Here is a 24,288-nt window from a genome sequence, read left to right on the forward strand (position 1 = left end):
CCTTTTTTTTTTTTAAATAATAAATTTTATTTTTATATTCCCCATACAATGCAGCCCCCCCATTCTGACCCCAATCCCTCCCCTCCCGCCCCCGCCCCCCTAAAAGTGTCTCTGGTTCATAGTTTTTTGTTGATTTTGATTTTCACTTTCTTATAGTTATTCATTTTCCTGGTCCCTTATTTAAGTTTTCTAGATTCCTGCTATGAGTGAGACCATCCGGTATTTTTCTTTTTCTTTCTGGCTTATTTCGTTGAGCATGATCCCTTCCAGCTCCATCCATGTTGCTGCAAATTGCATGTGTTTATCTTTTTTGAATGCTGAGTAATATTCCATGGTGTATATGTACCACATCTTCTTGATCCAGTCATCTATTTTTGGGCATTTGGGCTGTTTCCAAAGCTTAGCTATTGTAAACAGTGCTGCTATAAACATAGGGGTGCAGGTGCTCTTTGGAATTGATGTTTCTGTGTCCTTTGGGTAAATACCTAGGAGTGGAATTGCTGGATCATATGGAAGCTCTATGTTTAGTAGGTCCAGAAATCTCCACACAGCTCTCCACAGTGGTTGGACCAGTTTGCACTCCCACCAACAGTGCAGAAGAGTTCCTTTTTCTCCACACCCTCGCCAACATTTGTTGTTGCTAGTTTTTTTAATATGTGCCATTCTCACTGGTATAAGATGGTATCTCATGGTAGTTTTGATTTAATAAGCTCTCCAGGTGCTTCATTTAGGCATATTCAACTTTGAGAAGTACTGACCTCTCATGGTCAAAACCAAGCAGTGGTTTCCTAAGAGGGTTCTCAAGGTTTGCGATGGGAAATGCTCATCTGCGGGCCTCAAGACTGAGGGAACTTCATCTGAATAGCCGCTTCCCAGAGCTCCTCTCCTGCGGCTTTCTGCCTGCCAGTCACACAAGAGAGCCTCCCCCGGTTCTTCAGATGTGGTGTTTTTTCACATGGGATGACTTTCCTTAGCTCCTCTCACCTCCCACATCACTTCCTCAGGGAGGTGATGTTTTCCTGTCTCCCTAGGCCAGTGATGGCCTATATGTAACTTAAAATATAAAGCAAGCCATTTATATAACAAAGTTTTTCTGGTGGCCACATTAAAAGATATGAAGAAACGAACGAGATTAATTTTATGAAAACAGTTATTTCCACATGGACCACCAGGCACATTTTAATCCCTTAGTAGCTACAGGTATCTGGTGTCCATTTTAGACAGTGCCTACATTATGTCAACACCCCACCTCCAGCCCGCTAGATTATTTCCCAGCTCTCTGTATTTTTCCCCCTTTTTAAGTATCTGTGCTTTGATAATTGTTAGATCTGATGTGGACTTAATATCAGTTTTGTCTCATAGACTAAAATCTCTTTGGGGTAATTTTTTTCCTTCTGATACATGCCCTACCTGGCACAGGTACTGAGTATACACCTGAGCGTGGACAGACAAGTGACTGTGAAGAGGGGAAAGGAAGTTTTACTTCTTTGGGTTTTTTGGGGGTTTTTTTATTTTTTTTAATTAATTTATTTATTTGTTTGTTTGTTTGTTTGTTTATTTATTTATTTATACAAGCACTGGGTACAGTCAGAAGCGCGAGAGGGTAAGAGAATTCACCAGAGCCAGAGAGGGGATCTGAGGGGAGCAGCGGGCAGCAGGAGAGGTCTGCGCGCCATGTGGGACCCTCCTCCGGTGGTGGCCGGGGAGCAGCCAGGGATCGAACCGGCGCCACAGAGGCTGCAGGCAGCTTCGCAACCAAGTGCTCAACCTCTGCACCACCGGGGAGGCCCACTTCTTTGGGTTTTATATTGTGGTTGAGGGATGGGACATCTGGAATTGTGCTTCCCTTCAGGGGATTGACACCTTGGTCCTTCAGTCATCTGCTCTTTTATCTACTTCATCCATCTCTTTCTCTTTATGGGGTCATTACCCTTTTCATGTGAACAAGCTTAAGAGGGACTGAGGGAAAAATCGAGCACTCTATCTCCTGTCTTAAAAACAAGCAAACAGAATCTACACCCCAGCAGCTGCCACCCAGCTTCTGTCCTCCCTACCCACATTTCGGCCCAGCCTGATTCAAAGAGTTAAGGAAGCTCCCATCTCTAGGCCCCCACCTCTCATTCACCTGTGAGTATCCCTAGTGTGACGTCACCTCTCAAGGGCAGGCCATGACTGCCACGCTCACAAGTCCACAGACACTTTGACATACTCAACTCCGTCAGCCTCCTCTTATTATTTGAGATTAGCGGCCACTCCTTTCTGAAAAGTTCTCCCGTCTGGGCCTTGCGACACCAGCTCTCTCCTCATTTCTCTCCTAAGACTCTGACATCTTGGTCTCTGATGCAACCCTTCTCCTCTGCTTGACCTTGAAATAACCAGGTGGGACTTGAGTATTCATTTGAACACTCTCTCCTTTCAGTCTCTCTGGGTTGACATCTATCCATTCTTATGCCCTCACTGTCCCGCTTTTGTGCCCCCCGCTTGCAGCCACTACTCCCTCAGCACACCAGCCTCTGCGTCATGGCCCACTCAATGTCTATATCTCAGGGGATTCTGAAGAGGAATCCTCACCCCAACATGTTCCTCCTCAGACTCTCCTTGGCCCTCAGTTTACTGAAACATCCACTGAGCGACTGAAGCTGGGATTCTCTCTCTCCCTTGTGCTCCACATCAGTCTGAGTCTTCTGTGCTCACGGCCCATCCCCAGCGGTCCCCTTCTCTCCAGTCTCAGCAGCCACCAGCTAGGCCGGGTGGCCTTCGTGTCATCTGAGTACTAGCCATGAATTTGCCTCACTTCCTTCCTCAGCTCTAGCCTTGCTCGGCTATATTTCCACCAGAGTCTGTAGGAGGATGTATTTTGTTTTTACTTTTATTATTTTATTTCATATATTTTTACATCATTTTCATTTTTGCACAATGTACGCATTTTCATCTTGGTTATATTCCCCATACAATTCCCGCCCCCCTTATTTTAACCCTAATCCCTTTTCCCCTCCCCCCTTCCCATAGTGTGTTTCTGGGGTATGGGCCAGAGTTGCGGGAGGGTGAAGAGGATTCACCAGAAACAGAGCGGGAAGCAGAACAGGCTGACGGACCAAAAGCACTGCTGAGGGGAGCAGCGGGCAAGGCAGGAGAGGTCTGCGCGCCATGTGGGAATCTTCGTGGCCGGCCAGGAATCGAACCACGCTGCAGAGGCTGCGGACAGCTTCACAGTGTTGCGCTCAACCAACTGTGACACCGGGAGGCCCAAGGAGGATGTTTTTTTTTTTTTAAGATTTATTTATTTATTTATGCATACCAGAGCTATGGTACAGGCCAGAGATGCGGGGGGTGAGAGGATTCACCAGAGACAGAGCGGGGACCAGAACAGGCAGACTGAATGAAATACACTGCTGAGGGGAGCAGCGGGAGAGCCAGGAGAGGTCTGCTGCACCATGTGGGTTGCTCCCTGGCCGGCCAGGGATCAAACTCGTGTTGCAGAGGCTGCTGATTTGTTTCATAGTGTGGTGCTTAACCCCTTGCACCACTAGGGAGGCCCCGAGGATGTATTTTAAATAAAAAATCAGATCATTGCATTTCTCTGCAAAATGCTCCCCCTCCCCTCCCCACCCACACACACACTATTTCAGTTAAAATATAAACAAAACTGTTGTGGCCATAAAACCCTCAAATGGTTGAGCCCTGACAAGCTCCCCAACTTCCTCTTTGATCCCTTTAGCCCTACTTCTCTCTGCCCTAGAATAGGCCAGATTCTCTCCTGCTGGAGGCATGGAGAATGCACTTCCCACAAAATCATCTTTTCTCTTTCCCCCCAGATCCTCACATACTGGCTTTATTCCCCAGATCCTAGCTTCCTGTCACCTTCATGATGTGACTTTTCGACTGTTCTCTAACCGGCATCTCATTGTTCCCTGCAAAGCCCTGTGTGTTCTGTAATTTCGTATCATCCTAGACTTGCTCTCCTGTGTGGTCCCTTTTCTCTCCCCACCCTCTCCCCAAACCCCTCGCAGGGATTTTGCTAATTTCACTCACCTCCGCACACCTAGAACCATGTGCACAGAAAACATTACAACAAATGTCTGTTGAATGAATGTACCTATACAGTGTTTTAGCTTTCAGCCCATTACCTTAATATGTCTGAATAAGCTTTATATTTTTCCTACACCTCTTGCTTACATTCAAAAGAGGTTGCATCTTTAATCCATGGGAGGAATTAGCAATCGAAACAACAAATTCTTAGTGATAAGATGATGCCATGTTTTGGCTAATGCCACTAAAGATAAACAAAGTCAGAAAGTTCTTCCTCTCACCTGCTTCTAAGAAAATGTGTTATTAAATCCCATTTTCCAGGCCTCCCTGGTGATGCAAGGGATAAAGTCACAGCACTATGGAGCTATCCGCAGCCACTGCAGCATGAGTTTGATCCCCGGCCAGGGTGCAGCAGACCTCTCCTGACTCACCTGCTGCTCCCCTCAGCAGTGTCTGTGGTCTGTCTGCCTGTTCTTCTCCCCACTGTGTCTCTAGTGAATCCTCTCACCCCATGCACCTCTGGCCTGCACTCCAGCTCTTGTGTGGATAAATAAATAAATCTTTATAAAAAAATCAAAACATTTTCCTAACTTTGTGGTCACACAATAGCATCCAAATCAGTGATTACCCAAACCAAGCAGAGAGCATAGTTTGGGATTTAGGTTAAAAGGAATTTGAAATGAAATGGGCCTCCCTGGTGGCACAGCGGTTGAGCACTGGGTTGCGAAGCTGCCCGCAGCCTCTGAGCGCAGGTTCTATCCCTGGCTGCGCCCCAGCCACCGGAGGAGGGTCCCACATGGCGCGCAGACCTCTCCTGCCGCCCGCTGCTCCCCTCAGCAGTGTACTTCGGTCCTTCTGCCTGCTCTGCTCCCCGCTCTGGCTCTGGTGAATTCTCTCACCCTCCCGCGCTTCTGACTGTACCCACTGCTTGCATAAATAAATAAATAAATAAACAAACAAATAAATAAATAAATAAATAAAAGGAATCTGAAATGAGTGCAGCCAGGTCTTGCCACTGGTTTCTGGAATCCCATTGATTCCATGTGGTCCAAATGGAGAAATAGCGAATTATTTAGGGAAATAAGTTTAGGGAATATGTTTTATTTTGTAATGTGGTCCTGTGATGTTTTGTATAAAAAAAAAAAAAGCTGGAATAGCGGAACTGGGTTCCTGGTTGAGCAGTCAGTAGCTGTTTAATTTTCCACCCAACACTTAAAACTCCCAGGTTCTTATTATTCTCAGGGAGGCTGAATAAGAGCTGCTCAGCCATCCTGCAGAGTTGTTGTGAAAACCTCCAACGAAATCATCTTACACAAACGTGATGTACTAGCAACTTTATTTTTTATTGTATTATTTTTATTGAAGTATCATTGGTTCACCACACTCTACAGGATGCAGAACTATGGTTCACACCTCTTCAGATGCCTGTTATCAACACACCACACCCACCACCAAGGCCCCCAGATCTCCCCACAGCCCGTTGGGCCCCCTTCTATTTGCTCCTCATCCTCCCCCTTTGCAATAGCAATTTTAAAATGATAAATGAGGGAATTTTAGGACGTTTCCAGTGAGGAAATATCACTTTGAGACAATCTTAGACTGCATGCAAGTCTTTTCCTCACTGTTTCTAATAGTGCCAGTGACGTATGCACTGAGCTGAGCCAGGGAGGAGAGAGGGTGAGCTCCTCCTTTACCCCGGGAGGAACTTGTCTGCACTTTGCTGTTTTCAGCTGCACCTGCCCTGGTCTCTCTCATCCTTGTAACTGAGAACGCATGTAGGCGGACCCCCTGAGCCCGCCAAGAGGAAGAGAAAGCTGCAATCCAGCTCCAATTCTTCCTCCCATTTCTCCCTCGAGGCCTTCAAATGCGTCCCTCTCAAACCAAGACCAGGTTTCGCAGACTCATCACTTTGTTTCTCATGGAAAACAGAATTCATTCAACTTTTTGCCAAAAAAACCAGTAGGGAAACACATTTTCAAACTTTTTTGTATTACTTTTTATTGAAGTCGTGTCAGTTGGTAACACTGTGTGTGATTTAGGGGTATAGGATCACACCCCTTTAGATACACACTGGAGCCAGCACCTCCAATATATGCAGTCAGGGCACTTTCTTGTACCCTAAAGAAATACCCCTTTTATTTCTCTTCTGGATGTCTAAAGACAGATTTCTAATGTGGATACATAGCTGTCTACTTCGGTATTTTCTGAAACGATGGATTGTGATGAACAGCAGAGGGTGGAGGGTAGGGGTTTTCTAGTCCAACCCCATCTGCCTTGTGTCTCTTAGGAAGGAGCAGTAACTTGGTGCTCTTTGTCCCCGACAAGTAGATCGCTACTGTAAAACATCGCCACCTTCAGTTCAAACGGGTGATTGTTTTTCTGCACTTTTCCAGAAACCACACAGAGCTAGCTCTCCCCTTTTCTGCCCTTCTCTGCTTGACAACTTTCTCACTGTCCCTTGATGTATCTCTCTCTCTTTCTCTCTGCATTTCTGCACAGAGAGGGAGAGAAAGGAAACCGGGTAATGGGTCTGGAGTGTATACAAGACTTAATCCACTTAGGGGGCTTTGCTAATGTCACCGTGAAGGTCAGCATACTTTTTAGATGACAGAATAAGTCTGAAACCATGTACTTCCTTCAGATCTACCAATTGCTGTTCTGTGTGACCTGTGCTTTTGAAGCCCAAAGGTTTAAAGTTGTCAAAATATTGAGTCTGATTTCATGATCGAACGTGCTTCTTTGGTGAAGAGGTGTCTTTTCTCTCCAAGGGAGTAAGGTGGTGAGTATTTCTAGGGGTTTTTGCAGAACAAAACAGTGGCCCAGCTAGAGTGCAGAGTTATATGCACAGGACTCATCCATTCTGGGCAGAGCTGGTGGTAATGAGACATGATTCTGACACTTGCAACAGCTGCTTGGTATCAGTAGCCACTTAAAGTCAAAGTTTAGGAGCAGATCAATGAATCTTTTCACAAGAATTTTATTGTGTAAATGCCAATAAATCATGGTTCAATTTTTTATAATAATAATGTCCTCTGTACTGCTTCAACCTCACAATCCTCTTAATAGAGGGTCTGTGGCATTAGTGAAAGGGTTGAGCAAGCAACCACATGGGAATGTTCCAGAAATATGCATTTCCTGCACAGGTTCACTCTTTCAAACAGAATGGTCCAACATAGTTTCTCCTATTCCAGGATTTACGCAACCCTTTGTGGATCAGGTTGTAGTCTAGCACCCAGTAAATAGTCCTCACTCAGATGCCATACCCTTCTTCCTATTGTCAAAGACCGTATAAGCCACCTGTCACCACTTCTTCAGAACCTGAGGTGTTGTCATTACAAGTTTCGTCTTTTTTTTTTTTTAAAGAATTATTTATTTATGTGTACAAGAACAGGGGTACAGGCCAGAGGTGCGGGTGATGAGAAGATTCACCAGAGACAGTGGGGAACAGAACAGGCAGACTGCTGAGGGGAACACACTGTTGAGGGGAATAGCAGGCAAGACAGGAGAGGTCTGCTGAACCATGTAGGTAACTCCCTGACCAGGGATCGAACTCGTGCTGCAGTGGCTGCGGTCAGCTTCATAGGTTGCATCTTAACCCCTTACGCCACCAGGGAGGCCCCACAAGTTACATTTTGTATGAGATTAAAGAAACTTGTGACTCTAGCATAGATGCTCCTAATCTTTCTTAGTCTTCCTCCCTTAGGAAGTGGAAGGAAATGAATTTTTGGAGAACAGAAAGTGTATCTTTGAAGTTGCAAGAGCAACAGCTACATGGGTTGTATTGTTATGAACATTTAAAATATTATAACTAAAGTTGACCATTTAGTTTCTCATAAAAAATAGAATACATTGACCTTTTCAAAGTAAACATTAGAGAACACTATTCTATCATAAAGACATACCCCTTATCTTTCTCTTCATAAAGTCTAATTTTCCAATTTGGATATGTAACTCCATATTTGGAAGTAAAATAAATAGGCAATTTGGGAGTCAGCACTGACGTTCAGCCTTGAAAACTGGATCCACCGTTGCAACTGCAAACTCTCATTATCTTCCTAAGAAAATACTAATTTATCAGTCTAAGAGCCAAAGAGTTGTTCTGTGTCAGCAATCAGCGTAGCCTCATAATTATGAATTTGTGAGGATTTGTTGAAAGACATGGATCCAGAAGTATTCTAGTGTTTCAAAGTGAGTCACTCAGAATAAAGAGCCCTGTTATTTGTAGACTTTCCATAGAGTCATAAAAATTTAGAGGTGGATCAGGTCTTAGCAATCATGTTGTCTAACCCCTTTATTTTGCACATGAAGAAATCGAGTCTTTTCTTGGGGAATGTATGAAAATATTCCAATACCCAGCACATCTTCTAAATGTCAAAACACATTCCAGAGCTTACTAACACTATCTTTGAAATACTTAACACAGCGCGCCCAAAATATGGCTAGAATGACTGATGGTGATCAGGCTCATCTTGTTAACTATACTGTGCATCTTTGGGCTGCATATTCCCTCCTTCTTGCCTTCCTCATTCCCTTTTTTCTTCCTGTTTCCCTCCCTTCTTCATTTTCATTCATTCATTTAAAGATTTAACCCCTGAGTCCCAATATTGTGCAATGCTGTGCTAGAGAGAGTGCTGGTCATACATGCAAGTAGGTTCAAGAGCAATCTTTGCTCTGGAAGATTATTGAGAGAGGGGGAGGCAGATGCATGAGCCACTAGTTGCAACAGAACTTTGTAGTTGCTGCACTCATGGTACTGACAAGGAAAAGCTATTTCCTGGGAGACACAGAGCGAGTACCCCAATCAAGTTACACTTGAGGGGAATCTTGCTGATGAGTCTGTATCTGAGACAGAGAAGGCAGCAGGAAGATGTTCCAGAAGGGGAACTCCCCCAAAGGTGGCATCAGTGAATGCAGCACATGGTGTATACAGAAAGGGTGCATTTAGCAGTGGAGGTGCTTGGAAAAATTAGTGATGTAGGGATGATGGGTGCTGAGATGAGAAGATGAATTAGCTAATGAGTAAAAAGAACAACTATGTAGTGTCCTAAAGAATGTACCTGCTCTCCTGAAAGCCAGGGTTTCCCAGACCTTAATGATTCAAGTATTGTTTCCACAACACGACTATATCTGAGGTGAAGCTTCTTCTGTTGGCTTTCCTCTCTGTTACTTTTGTTTTTCCTTTATACCACATGTACTCTTTATTTAACAGAGTTTTCTAAAATTGGTCACTTTTTTGGGGGTACAGGCCAGAGGTATGGGGTGGTGAGAGGATCCACCAGAGACAGAGTGGGGAACAGAACAGGTAGACTGACTGAAATACACTGCTGCGGGGAGCAGCGGGCAAGACAAGAGAGATCTGCTGTGGTCAGCTCCCTTGCAGGCCAGGGATCGAACTTGGGCTGCAGAGGCTGTGGATAGCTTCACAGTGCTGTGCTTAACACCTTGCGCCTCCAGGGAGGCCCAAAGCTGGTCCCTTTTAATCATATTTGCTTTTAAGAGTAACATTATGTCAGTGCTGTAAATAGAAAACCAGTGCCACTGGCAATAAATTGAAGATCACTTTAAAATGAACGTAATGGGAACAGAGCATTCCTATTGACTCTTTCTGCTTCTGAAAATCTCTGTGCCTACTGCCTGCAGTTTCTGTATTTTCAAGGAAGACTACATTCTGGGAATGAGTTAAATTCATCATAGAACCAAACCTGACACCCCTTAAATTAATCAGAAGGATGGGGGAGAGTTGTAAGATGTGCAAGTGCCTGTCACCCCCCAGTCAGGGTGTTCAGCGCAGTTCTCAGATTCTGCAGGGATATGCATTCGACTGGGGGTGGGTGGGATGTGAGGGACATTATTTCAGACAAGCGTGGGTTTTGAGGTTTTGAGGTTTCAGGTTTTGAGCTAAGAAGTGACAAAATTAGCCCTATATGAAGAGGCGTCATACAGGACTGGAAAGAGAGACCCAAAGGAAGCAGGAGGAACTTTACAGAGACTTTGGGAGGGTCCCCGGGTGGTCCAGTCAATGTAGTAGGATGAACAGAAAAAACCAGATTAGAAAGGGCTTTAGGATGTGATCACAGCAGGACTTGGTCCCTGAGGGATGAGAGGCAGCAGGGTTGGGGGTCAAGGAAAGAGAAAGGTCAACAGTGGATTGCTCGGGAGACTGCATCAGTGGTCATATGCTTCAGGTCGGGTGCACAAGGTCTACATTTAGGGGAGACAGAGGAGAGAGAGAATTTGTGTTGTGCATGTGTGTACCTGTGTGTGCTGGATAAGGAATGAGAATGCAGAAGTGGAAGAACTAGGCCCGGGGTGAGCAATAAGCCCCTGGATTGGAACATGCTGCCTGTCACAAATAGATGAACATGCCAGGCTCCCATAAATGCTTGTTGTATAAATAGCTAAGTGTGGATATTCAGCTGGCAATTGAAAATACCTTGCTGGAGATCAGAGGCATTCCAAATGTCAGCTACACGAGAAGAGATAATTGTGGCCTATAAATCAGCCTCAAATCAATTTCCATTTATGTGTGACCATTTTAGAAAATTTGTGACATAGTCAGATAGGCAGGTTTAAGGTGTATTAGACATGTTTACTTACGTAAGATGTTAAAAATGAATCCAATCAACTCGAAGGTCATTAACAACCTACGTATGGAAAGCAATTTGCTGGTTGCTTTGAAGACTACAGAGATCAATTAGACACAGACCCTATTCTCACAAAGCTTTAAAGATCTAAAAATAAGATAAAATTTTCAGGGATTTGAAGTTTACCGTGGGAAGTGTTTATTCATGATTTTGTGAAAATAAATTTAACCTATTCCTAGTCATGATAGTCTGAACATTGTTTCCACATATTAGAAGAAATGTATTGGGGCGTTCGGGTAGAAAAATACCACAAGTGAAATTTTTGCTAGACTTTTAGAATAAGAAATGAAAATCTTACTAGTCCTTCCCTAAAAACCCCATTTGCCCAGCTTAAGAGAAATAAACTAAGTTATATCTTTTATCTTATGCATAAAATTGCCCTTCTTCTGAGGTAGGTATATGATATATAGTAACATATATTGAAATACTGCGGTAGTATATTGGAGCACTCTCATGAAAACCTATTCAATAATCCATTTTTCATGACTAGGAGTTTTTTCCCTAGCAGTCAACACACTGACTAAAAAAGCATAGATTTCGCTCGCAACCTAAAAAAGAGTCGTAGGTTTGATAAGGGGAAGGACACCACGCCTACTGTTGACGCCCCTTCTTCAATTTCTAGAACCTTCTGTGGAAAAAAAAATGAAAGTGTTTTCATAAGACTCAGACAGAATTCATTTCCATAGAGCGTTTTTAACAGCTCCTGTCAGAACAAAACAGCTGGGACACATATGGTATCCATTTCCCTGTATCACTTGGAAAAAATTTCACATGTAAATAAAGCCAACATAAAAGAGTAGCCCTTTGAACCTTCAACCTTATACAATACATAAATATATGGCCACAATGCACTCATTGTGTAGGCCTACTAGGTTATGTGGCTTTAAATTTTTTATTACATCCTGAGATGCACATTTTCAAGAAATTGCAAAGAAATGAAGGTACTTAGCAAAATAAGAGCAAATCAACACCTAATAATAAGTAGATATCTCAAAAATGACAATGACAAGGGGTATTTTATATATATATTTTTTCCCACTAGTTAAAGCTTTTCAGAAAATGAATGAATAAAATTAAAGGTGTATTTATTTACCTTTTCAAATTTTATGTCCATGATCTCTGGTATTTTAAATAAGTAAGTAACCATGTGTTCTTGAAAGGGAGCGAGAAAGGCTGGGCAGAAATTTCTGGCAGTCATTACTTTTTCATAACTTTACATTTTTAGGGGAAAAAAGGACATATAGAGAGTAGGAAAACTATCAAATGCATAATAGACCAACTGGAATTAGCCTTTGCCTTTACATATTTACATTTCATAAATAATTTTAGAAACTCTACTTCTTATTGGTGATTATCACTCCTCTGAGTTTATTAACAAAACTTTGTCCCTGTGAAATTAAACTGTAAATCCCTCGGAAGGATGCACATTGGACATTTACAAAGAGGTTTAATGAGTTGTGCAAAATGAGATTCCAAGTCAAATACTAGAATTTGTTAATTGTCTGCTCTGTGCCAAGAACTGTGTACAATCAAGAGCCAGAGCCAGTGACAGGGAACAGATGCAGCAACTTAAAAGCACCTAGACACTTCCCTTCTGGAACATTCCCTGATAATACCTGTTCCCTACTTCACAGAATCCATGCTTCCCTCCATAGCTCATACTGTTTTCTTAGATTCCAAAATGCCAGACAGTCCATTGCCACAATTGTCCATTGTGGGGAATGAACTCACTACCAGTTGTATGGATTTGAACTCATGACATTCGCTTTTAGTCCTTGCCTTGGTTCCAGAACTTCTTGGAATCCTTTGAGGACACACCCTCACTGAAGAAAAAATGACCAGGGATCTACATTTGGGGAACTTCTCATAACTCCTTTGCCACTTTAACCCCAAGAACTAGTGGAGGCTAGGGACTATGGAGGAAGTCAGACCTGGGGGCACCCCATCTCAAGTTCTTTCATTATTTGTGCCCGGTAGTGGCAAGGAACAGGCACATGCCTATGCTTTGGGGTTAAATACTCCCACTTGCTGTCATTTCAGAAGAGGGGAGCGAGGCAGGAGTCCCTACTTGGAAGGCATGTCCTGAAACCTTACCTCTTTGAGGGGGACTGTGGAAACCAAGTCGAAGGGAAGTAGGAACCCATAAATCAGTGGTCTGCCACCTCCTTAAGGTGCTGGGTCACTTGTGGACTGACCCCGGGAGTGTCTAGGGAGGAAGCAGAGTCGTCATGGCGGAGGGGACTTGTGCCCTCACTAAGAGGAGGCTGAGCAACCTTTCATGGGCAGCTCACAGGCGGGGCACCTCAGATGTGTCCTCCAGATCTGTTAGCTCTAGATGTTTCTTGCCAGTTCACTTACCAGACACTTACTCAGATGTCCACCCCACAGCCTTTATCCAGGCCCAGGTGGAGGAAAAGAGTCAGCTGAGCTCACCCACCCACCCTTTGCAACTTCCTTTGCTCCTGAATTTCCAGCCCAGGAGGGCAGCTTTGAATTTGAAAGAGCATGTTCGCAAAGGACACATCAGTGCAGTTTGTGGCAGCATTGCAGGCCAGAGCTCTGTGAGGTGCCCCTCAACAGTGACTGAAAACATGTTCAGTCTGGGCTGGAATGCACTCAGCCCTGCTTCTCTCCCATGTCTCATCTGCCTCTCACACACTTTCCCTCCTGTTCTTTCCCTGATCCACCTGATGAATCACCTAGCAAACCCCCCACTAGATCCTGTTTGCCCAATATTAAATAATGTGCCCCTCCTTTGTATGGGAATGCTTAAGCTTTTTTTTTTTGGGGGGGGGGGGTCATGCATGTATGCATGTACACATGTGTACCTGTGTGCTCACACATCATGTATTTTCCCTGAATTAGTCTGGATGTCCGTTTAACACAGAGGGTCCTACCCTCCAGTTCTGTTTTTCAGGACAGTGACAAGCATCAAAATGCTGCCAGGTACTGTGAGGTATAACACACTGGAGGTGTGAAGTTGTACTCTGCAAGACATACAGTTATGAAATGATGACAAATTAAAAAAATATTAGTACTGTCAGGGAGATGTAACTCTCCAGGGAATAGACCCAATTGTCTGTCTGGGTTTGTTCCTTGAACTCTGTGCTTTTTAGTGGTAGTACCACTTCAATCCATTTGGAGCCAGTCTTCCATAACTTTGATGTATCCATCAGTGTTTTCCAATGGTAAGTTTGAACTATGTGTTTTATGATTGATATTCTCTTGAAGTCATCCATCGCACCCAGGTTAACTTTGAGCGTAACTTCAGTGGACAGTGTTGCCTGTGTGGCCGAGATGTGTTCACTGCTTCAGTAATCTCCTCCTCTTTTAATTTTTTTAAAAACAGTTTCTGGCTCTAGCTGGAATTGTGGCGTCTCCACGCTCATTGCAAATGCTCAGAAGCCCACGGGGATCGCCGATGTGTACAGTAAGTTCCGCCCCGTCAAGCGAGTTTCCCCACTGAAGCATCAGCCCGAGACTCTGGAAAGCAATGAAAGCGATAACCCAAAGAACCAGAAGGCGGACTACCAGAAAGGGGATGATTCCGACCCAGGCCCCCAACCTGAGGAGCTCAGCTCCGGGGAGGGAGAGGGCGGCCCCCAAAGTCAGAGCAGCGAACCCAGCACGTTGCTGGGCGAGCTGGAACATTATGATCTGGACATGGATGAGATTCTGGATGTGCCTTACATTAAATCCAGCCAACAACTTGCCTCCCTTACCAAGGTGACTTCAGAAAAAAGAATTTTGGGTTTATGCACAACCATCAATGGCCTTTCAGGCAAAACTTGCTCTACTGGAAGCGCTGAAAACTCGCCGTCCAACACGACACCGTTTTGTGTTCTCTCTCCCGTGAAAAGCCCTCACTTGAGAAAAGCATCCTCTGTCTTCCGAGACCAGCCAAAGCTCTCCACTGAGGAATGCGAGAGCTCGACTCCAGTGGTTAAGTGTTGCTCTGCCTATGAGTCTGAAAGCCAGAGTAAGGACTTCCTCAACAAGACCCTCAGTGAGGCTCACAGTCGAAGAGGCGAGAAGGGGCTGCCAGATTGCCAGCTCAGGGCCTTCCAGCTGCCACCCGCGGCAACAGAACCCAAAGTGGAAGAGCAGATGGGGGCCATGAACTGGACCAACTCCCAAGGCCCAGAAGAAAGGAGTGAGTATCTAAAAAAGGCGAAAAGCATCTTGAACATCGTCAAAGAAGGACAAATCTCTCTCCTGGTAAGTAGGATCGAATTTGAGGTACCTTGTCCTCGTGTGAAGACTCTGGTTATCTGAGCTCTGCTGGTTAGTGACAGGATGCTGTAGACTCGTGTCTCTTCTCACTTAATCTTTACTTATGGCTTTAGCTGGGAGATGTGACTTTGAGTTTTAAAATCAAAAGTTAGGTTAGTACAAGGAAAACCAAATAGCTATGGAGGGAGTATTATTTCACTTTAACTTTGCATAAATTCAACTGGAATAAGGACCCTGTATTTAAAACAAAATCAAACAAAGCAAGCCCAGCACTTTCTACAACTTGAATCTTAATGTCTTTCCTTTTTGCTTTTCAAATGGTTCCCAAACCTCTCACTAGTTATTTGTGGGAATGTCAGCTACTTGCTGATGGTGGACCTGCCAGATACATGAACAGAGGGTCTTCTGTTTTATCCTGATCATTATTCAGAAGCCTTGGATTAGGGTGTTTGAATGCATTTGCAGAGAAAAGCTTACTCTAGAGCTTGATTGCCCTCAGGCCCTCATGGGGTTTTTAGTTCCAGCTTGCATGTCTAGGGAGCATGAAGAAGCTTTTCCAAAGACTCTAGACGCAGAGTAAGATGATGTAAGAAAAGTCTGTTCTGCTTAGGCTCAGAAATCACACTCCATCTGCCTGCATTGTTCTTTTCTGGCTTCCAGACTTGGATGAAACAGTAGCACGGCTGGGTTGATACGATGATGTTAATTAAAGTCTCATTCAAGAAAATCATCACATCTTGACAGTGTGAATCTACTTAGAGTAAAATCAGGCATAGATAAGTACAATGTGCTTGGCTTACAATCACAAAGTGTATTGTTTTAATAGGATGATATGATTGAACAATTTTACTGAATATTTGCTTTCTCTTGAAAGTGTCTTTTCTACTTCTCCCATTTCTCTTTGGCTCATTCCTTTCTTTTGTCCACCCCAGGTTTTTCTATTTCCAAAATGATAGCCCCTCTCAATTCATCCAACAGTCTCATCAGCCATTCATACTCCGGGGACTATACTTCAATAGCAGTGAGAAAGCCAAAGGCCACGTTGCCTCCAGATGTCCCAGGAGTATGTCTGGCCTGAAAGGGTCTAGAGGTCCCCATGGAAGCAACTAGCACCGACAGTTACCATGTCGTTTGCAATCAAAGCTAGTTGTTCACAATTCAAGGCGAAGCAGACAGTGGAAACAAGTAGTTCATTCATTCAGCAAACCTACAGCAGGGAATAAAAGATCTGGCCCTCTGGACTGAGCGGTTGAGTGGAGGAAAGACAGGGGTGTAGTGTGTAGAAAGCCAGCTCGCAGACCTAGCCCTGTCGCCGTGTCTCACATGAAGATAAGACTCTTGAGAACTCTTGTTCTAAAGTGCAGTATAACAAAAAAATTGTCATGGGAAAACATTAGAATTAATAGCAAGGAATTCAGCCTTATTAGATCCCCACAGCTGCCACCAGAGCTTCTGGAAGCTCATCTCTTCTGCCCAGTGTCCAGAGCAAAGCCCCCAAAGCATCTCATTCTGGTTGATGAATGTCACTTTTCTAATCTCACTATTTTGTACAGCCACACCTAGCTGCCGACAATCTGGACAAAATTCATGACGAAAACAGAAACAATCTCTTGCACGTCGCTGCATCGCAGGGACACGCAGAGTGTCTGCAGCACCTCACCTCTTTGATGGGAGAAGACTGCCTCAGTGAGCGAAATGCAGAGAAGTTGACTCCAGCGGGCCTGGCCATCAAGGTGACTGGTTGGGGGTGGGGCCCTGCACAGTTAGATGCTGTATATCTTTTTTTTTAAGATTCATAGTGAGCTAAAGTGTTGGAACAGAGAGAGTGGCATACCATGCAAATAGCAAATGAACATATTATGTTGAAGATGCTAATCTTTGTAGTCACTCACTGCTTTGGGATTTGAGACTGCATTCAGTTTATTGTGCAGTGAGGGTAAACTTCAAATCAGCTAATAAAGAGGACAGAACCTGATATATTTCAGTTTTGAGAACTGTTCCTATTCGTGGTGACTGTGATTTAGATTCTTAACCACAACTGGATCTACCCCAGACTTTCCTTTTTTCCTAATGTGAGTATAATGAGCAAGCCAAATGAGGAAAAGGTATATTTTAAGGGAGGATAGCACTCAGGAGTATTTCAGATAATAAAGTGGGCTTTTAGGGAATCTCATCTGAAGTTTAAATGTCTTTAGGAGCAGAAGTTGTCTGGAGTGTGACTGAGTGTGAGTTTACCTCTTGCATCATGTTGACTGAGACTGAGTTAAAAACCTACACGCTGTGATACAGGAAAGCATGGCCTGTTACAGCACCAGCGTAGTGCCTCTGTAAAATATAACACATCACTAGAAGTTTCATGGTTAAACTAAATTTAAGTTTAAGCTCCTTGGCAATTAAATGTGTAATTCAATTATATTTATTAAGAAGCCAGAAATGAGGCTCAAGCCAGTATATGTACTATCACATCTACACTTGGTTTACATAATAGTGATGTCTTCTAAAAGCTGAATAATCATAATTTTTATAAATAGAATTACATTGAAATTGACTCGGGGAACTAGCTAAACCTGCTTGTGCCTGAATGTGCTGAAGGGCACATGACATTTGAAAAGCCAGCAATTGTTGTCCTGCCTCTAAGCCTATCTTTGATGCAAATGTGAATTTTTGTATCTTTCATCTATTTACCATTAAGTAGTTTTACAATTAAAAACGTGTTTTCTATTTATTTAATTGTACTCAAGGGCAAGGCATTGTTTCAAAGATAGCGTAGAAAATATCCTTTGCTGGTATGAGAAATCTGTGGCCCCGGTGGGGTATGTATCATTTCCCTTCAGTCATGAATGATGCAATGTCAAAGGAAAGGCTAAACTGCAGGCAGCCATTGTGAGTAGAGAAAAGTCAAAGTTAGCACAGTTGAGTTCAACAGTTCACCCCAAGTCCACCAAGTACTGTGTTAGGTGCTGACAATACAAATTTGAATGAGACACAGTCCCTTTTCTTAAGGAGCACATAGCCTGATGGATAAGACAGGTAAGTTACCAGGTGCAGGACGGCCAGTTGAACATCTTATCCTATGTCAGATCCTGTGGGAAGACAGGAGTCCAGTCTCGTCATCAGTGTACACATGTCAGTGATGAGCAAAATATTCCCCCAGTGCCAGTAAATGCTGTTGACCCTTGACTAGCCATTGCAATATTTGTAAAGTATTTGAAAAGTACAGTTCTCATTCCTTTTCTTGACTAAAGATAGATTTTGAATATATCCTAACTGCAGAGTTGGGGAAATTTTTTTCTAAATTTATGTGCCCTTTTTTTGATAGATTAATAAGCGTTTTTTGGGTAGGGAGGTTCATTGTCCTCCCTGTAGCCAATGACCTTACCCTGGTATAAACTCCTTCTGCAGTATCCACAGTAAGTGCTAACTCTTAAACTCGCCAGTCGGTGCACTATTGCCATCACAAAACCGGCATACAGACTTATGTGTAAGTCTTATACATAAGTGCACATCTTTGTTTTAATGAACAGCACATATCAAATCCCTAAGACTCATGGGTGCTTATAATTTGAGTTCTTAGGCTTTTTGTGTTTCACTTCTGGGCAATGATTTGAGAAACGGAAGTGTTTTTCTATTCCTGATTTTAGTCTAGAATTTACAAGCAGTAGATAGAAGCATTTATAGCAAGTGCCACCTCTTTGGAAGTTTATCTTGATCCATGGCCTACCTTGTCCACACAGTGTATTTCCATGGGCTGTGATGAAGTGGGGAGATTCTGAAGAACTAATCATTCTTTCTTTTTTAGACCTTGTTCTGAGCAACAGTAACTGACTGAGAGTGTTTCATCTCATTGAACACAGTTCCAAGAGCCCTGTTGTCATTAAAGATAAACAAACTTAACACAAATTTGCAGAAGTTGCTCAGATAATATGACTTGGCTGACAGGAAGCAGAGTCAGAGATAAGGTATCAAATGAAAAGATTACCTGCGAAAAGGACTTGAAGTCCTTCTATCACTTAAGAACATCTCTCCCCCACTCTGAAATTCCTTAAATGGAACATCATAAATTCTGGCCAGTTGCAAGCAGAATTTATTGAGTGTTTTCAGGGGGCTCCAACACTAGATACTGTGGGAGCTGCAGCCATGACTGAGTGCCTTTTGGGAATGGTTGAGCAAAATAACTGGAAAGAAATGTGTTCCCATTCCTTCTTCATTCAGAGCAAATGAAGTACATTTTATTGTTTCTGTTGGTTGTTTTTTTTCAACACTTGGCACCCTCAAATTGTGTAATTTCAGGAAAGTCTATGGTGGATGAAGGGATCACCTAAAGCAGGGGTGGTAGGGGGGGAGCCCCAAAGGAGAGCAGGGGTCTTTGGCAGCTAGAGCCAGAGGGAGCAGGGGAAATACTAGAGAAAGAGAGGACTGAATGGATGGACTGGCTGACTTTTGACCTGTGACTGGAGGAGGGACTCAGCCAGTGGCAGGAATCAAGAACTGAGGAAATCTTGACACTCTCCCCTTTCCTGGTCTCCACTGGCTATGCCCAACAACAAGCCAGGAGCCAACAGAACCGGCCCACACAGATCAGCCTCCACAGCCAGGAGGGCTGGGAAGGAAGGCGATAGATCATAAGGGGCCGTGGAAGGTATTCCCCACATAGCTGACCCTGCTAGATGCCCCAAATGCAGAGAATGGGCTGTGCGTGTGACTACTTAGCAGTCAACTCCTTGAAACTCCATTATCCAAGTCACAGTGAATGAAGGAGGAGCAGATTCCCTCCTCTGTCTTATTTTCAGAAAAGGCTTTCCAAATTCTATCACCGAGGAGCTCTTTTCTCCTATGCAAAGTTCCCACCTCTGCAAAGCTAAAGATTTCATTTGCCTTTGAGTTAGTGTGAGGACCTGAGAGAACGTTCTAGTCATGTCAGGTAACATGTCTGTATACTTAGCATGCTTCCGTGCCCTCTCACTTAATCTTCACATTTTATCTTTAGGAAGTAGTTATTGCTGTTCCTGTATTTCACATATGAAAATGTCAAGTCTCAGAGGAGTGAAGTAACTTGTTTGGGTCGTATAACTAAGTGGTGAAATTAGGACTTAAATCTGTTCTGAAGTCTGGGCCTGTTGTGTTGCTGTGACACCCGACACAACTTCCTTCCTGCTTGCACAGCGTGGGCTCTCAAGAGAAAGATGTTGGGGCCATCATCAGGGAAGGCTTCAGGGGCTTACCTTTTAAGCCAGGGCCAGAACTTTAATTTTTGTCTCTTTTTTTTTTTTTTTGAAAGATTGATTTATTTATGCATATGAGAACTAGGGTGTAAGCCAGAGGAGCAGGGGGTAAGAGGATACACCAGAGACAGAGTGGGAACAGATTAGGCAGATTGACTGAAATACACTGCTGAGGGGAGCAGCAGGCAAGATAGGAGAGGTCTGCTGCGCCATGTGGGTAGCTCTCTGGCCTGCCGAGGATCCTAACCGGTACTGTACTGGCTGGCAGTAGCTTGATATCGCTGACTTTAACCTCTGCGCCACCAGGGAGGCCCTAGTTTCTCTTTCTTTAGTTTAGAATCCTAACCTTTTTAACTTGTCAAGGGCAGGAGAATATTCCAAGAATTAGTGGATAAACAGTGGTATATTTGAAGAAAGGAGTATTTGTTTGCAATTAAAAAGGAACAAACTACTCAAACTAGCAGTAGCTTGAATGTAACTCAGAGGCTTATGCTGAGTGAAAGAAACCAGATCAAAAAGAGTGTACACTCTGTTCTATTGTGATAGACATTCTATCCATGGTCGCCTGAGGCAGAGGTGAGAGGAATGTGCTAAAGGGGTGTGACTATTTTTTTGCTGGGTGTTGATGGAAATGTCCTATAGCTTCATTAAGTTGTAGTTACCAGAGTGTGCATGTTCACCAAAACTAATCTAACTGTACACAAGTAAAAGGGGATATTTTTAGTAAGTAAATTATACCTCAATAAAGTGATTTTGAAATCACTGATTTAAATAATGACAATGTGTTTAAGTAAAAATTATCCAAGTGCTTTAGTGCCAGAACCACAGGTCAAAAATATAATAGGTAATGTATTTGCATTATAAATAAATTAAGTCTGATATAAAAGCTAATATTCTTGTTATTTCTTCTCTTGGTAAAATTACCACCCATGAGGTATTTTTCAAACTTGAATTACCTTGAATTTTTTCCTTCTTTTTTTAAAATCTAGAATGGTCAATTGGAGTGCGTACGCTGGATGGTTAGTGAAACCGAGGCCATAGCAGAACTGAGTTGCTCCAAGGATTTTCCAAGCCTTATTCATTATGCAGGTTGCTTTGGCCAGGTATGAAGAAATTTTAGTTACCTTCCCTTTGTGTGCTATATACAGTATCTTTTAATGAAAGTTTAGCCCATCCGAATGCAAACCCAAGGAATCATCAAAACTATATTCAAAGATTTATAAGCAATGCTATCTATAACAGCATTTCTAAGTGAAAACGCTTCTAAACAACCTAAATACTCGATGATAAGATGTTGGGTAAGTAATGAAGCTACATCAGTATGATGTCATTTCACGGGAAAATGTTCATATAGAATATTAAATTAAAATGTATTATATATGTTTTGTAATTTGGTACTGATTTTGGTGAAAGAGTAGAAAAACTTTTAAAACATGCTTTAGTAATTACAACTCAGGGTGGAATGAGAAGTTTTTATTTTATTTTTTGCATCTTGCATTATTTTCAGATTTTCTACAATAAACACATATAACTTGTCAAAAGGAAAAATGATCAATTTTCTTGAAGTCAAAATCAAAAAGAAAATCTTTAGTAAGATATGTCAAGGAAATCTCTCTGTTAAAGATGGGTCAGTACACTAAAGATGAATCACAGTTACAGATAATTTCTACCTTAGGAAATCCCAGAATGAGTGAGATACAAACTGATCTCAGTCCCTTGTACAGAGCAAAAAAAAAAAATCACTAACTCCCTGTGATGAGGATGAGTGTAAATTACCCTTTAAAAATCTTAGAACCACCAGCTGCCAATACAATCTTAAAAAAATAAACTCAGCACTAAATTAAAATAGATTTTATATATTTGTTTGTGGCAAAGAAAATTGCTTCTCATGCATATAACTGTATCCCCTTGGCTTCATAAACTTCCCCAGTGGCAATAAATTGTGGTATTGTCAACAAGAGATTATGTTTTTTCAAGCATGACAATCTCAAGTTCAAAAAGCAGACGTGAGAATTGTTACCAAGGCTTTTTTTGTGTGGGAGTCATGTTAGGTGATACTTTATGTTGTGTGTTGGCAACTTCAGTTAACATATGCACTAATGTGTAAGGTTTCCTATGGGAGCTGAGTACCATGCCATGTGATTTTACATTTATTATCTGGCTTCTTCTTTAAAAAAAAAAAAAACCCATTACATCCTATTGTTTTTATCCTCCTCATATAAATGAGGAGACTGTAAAAAACAAGTGACTTGTACCACGTTTCACGGCTAGTAAAAGCACAGATTGCAGGTTCTGTGACTTCAAAGGCTGGATCTGTCGGTGCATAATTTTTTTAATTAATTTTTTTATGCATACAAGAACTGGGGTACAGGCCAGAGGTGTGGGGGGAGTAAGAGGATTCACCGGAGACAGAGTGGGGAGCAGAACAGGCAGACTGACTGAAATATACTGCTGAGGGGAGCAGCGGGAGAGATAGGAGAGGTCTGCAGCGCCATGTGGGTATCTCCCTGGCCAGGATCAAACTCATGCTGCAGCGGTTGCAGATAGCTTCACAGATTGTGTCTTAACCCCTTGCGCCACCAGGGAGGCCTGTCTGTGCATAATTTTGAACTATAATGCATATAGTTTGTTCTCAGTGCCATTGAAACAGCTGAAGAGTTTTTTACAATTTTATCTAACAACCGTGATGTGTACACTAAAGCACCTTCTACAGCTCATTACAGAACAGAAAATATATCTGTACAAAATTTAGGAAATGAAACAAGAAGGAAGGAGAACATGCAATGTTTGTAAAAGCCGCGTACACGAATTAGCATCTTCTCTGTATATTGTCTTCCGAGCCCCAGCCCTACAAACAACCTTAATAGTTAACCAATAGTTAATAGTAAACATCTGCTAAGGATGCCCCTCCTTTTTTGATGGCTTATATTACTGGCCAAGGGGAAAACAGAATTTTTAAATGGCCAAAAAATTTGACCACCGCTAATCTTCATAAAGCAAAGTCAGTTGAAAAGGGAATTTTAATTTATTCTCAAATTGTCTGAAGAATTGTTCCATGTCCCCACTTTCATTTGCTTGTCTACAGCCTGATGAGGAATTTTAGCTGCCAGTGGAAAGGCGGCCTGCACTTTTGGTCGAGCTTGCCAAAGAAAAGGAGAAAAGGTTCGCATTGCTGTTCTGAGACGCTAAGTAAATAATTGGGAATCCGGCATTCTTTGTCTTGGACATGTTGCTTATATATGCCAGTTTCTTTATTCAACTCTCACAGCGGGCTTCTCATAATTTTGAAGCTATGGGGACAGAACAAAGGGAAAGTGCCCTTTGTAGGACGCCTTGGGTGATACTGAGGCTGCTTTGGCTGAACTAGAAGAAAATATGGAAATCCATGACCTGTTTGGAGAGCCGTGTCAAACATTCACTGCATGCTAGTATCAATCTTCACGTTGTTATTTCTAGCTGATAAGCATTTTTAATGACCTGACGTGCAGCTCTGAGCAGGGCCGTCCAACAGCGCCCTTAGCAGAGCTATCCTACCCGAGTGGAAAATGCAGCACCCCATTAGGACCTGGAGTTCTGTCCAGCCACCCTCCATCCACCACCACTTATGTAAGAGATAACCTGCGGAGATGCTGAACTTGGAAATGTTACAAAGCTAATATTTTCACAAGGAGGGCTGTTATTGAACACTTTTCTAATGGATTCAGCACATGCAAGTTTTTCGACATCAAGCAGGCACTTGAGCGTGTTCTGGTTTTGTTTCTTCAGTAAATACCCCGGGAAAGCACAGTACAGAGGAAAATTCCTCTCTTGGTTTATTTTAGTTGCCCTCTGCCCCCCTATAGATTCTTAAAGAATGGACTCCTCATTTGTGTCCTTTTTCTTGTAAAAATTTCCCTTAAAGATTCGAGTACCACAGAGTAGCCAGCAGTTTTTAGCGGTCTCCTGGAGTGATAGATCTTTGGGTGATAGAAATTGATTTTCCTCATCTTGACACATGAAGTCTCAGAGGGGGCAATTATTTCATTGCCTGATTGGACCTGGAAGAACTCACCACGGGAGCTCGAAGGCACAGACCTCGGGGAGACACAAGGCAGGAGCAGGAGATGGCTTCCTGATGGCCTGCTCTACCGTCCTGCCAGAGAGACGATGCTGGTGAGAGA

The 24,288-nt window shown here is 42.9% G+C and overlaps 1 protein-coding gene across 1 annotated transcript in view; it reads left to right on the top strand.

Annotated features, from left to right (window-relative positions):
• Positions 1 to 24,288, top strand: part of SNCAIP (synuclein alpha interacting protein) — a gene marked incomplete at both ends in the record, with an annotated part of 74,490 nt that overhangs the window by 23,029 nt on the left and 27,173 nt on the right. Inside the window, 3 exons of the mRNA XM_084252551.1 lie at positions 14,023 to 14,891; positions 16,460 to 16,639; positions 21,118 to 21,231. Coding sequence (XP_084108677.1) covers positions 14,023 to 14,891; positions 16,460 to 16,639; positions 21,118 to 21,231 — 1,163 coding nt within the window. The remainder of the gene's footprint in view (positions 1 to 14,022; positions 14,892 to 16,459; positions 16,640 to 21,117; positions 21,232 to 24,288) is intronic.

Source organism: Talpa europaea, assembly GCF_964194135.1.
Source record: "Talpa europaea genome assembly, chromosome: 13".
NCBI lineage: Eukaryota > Metazoa > Chordata > Mammalia > Eulipotyphla > Talpidae > Talpa > Talpa europaea.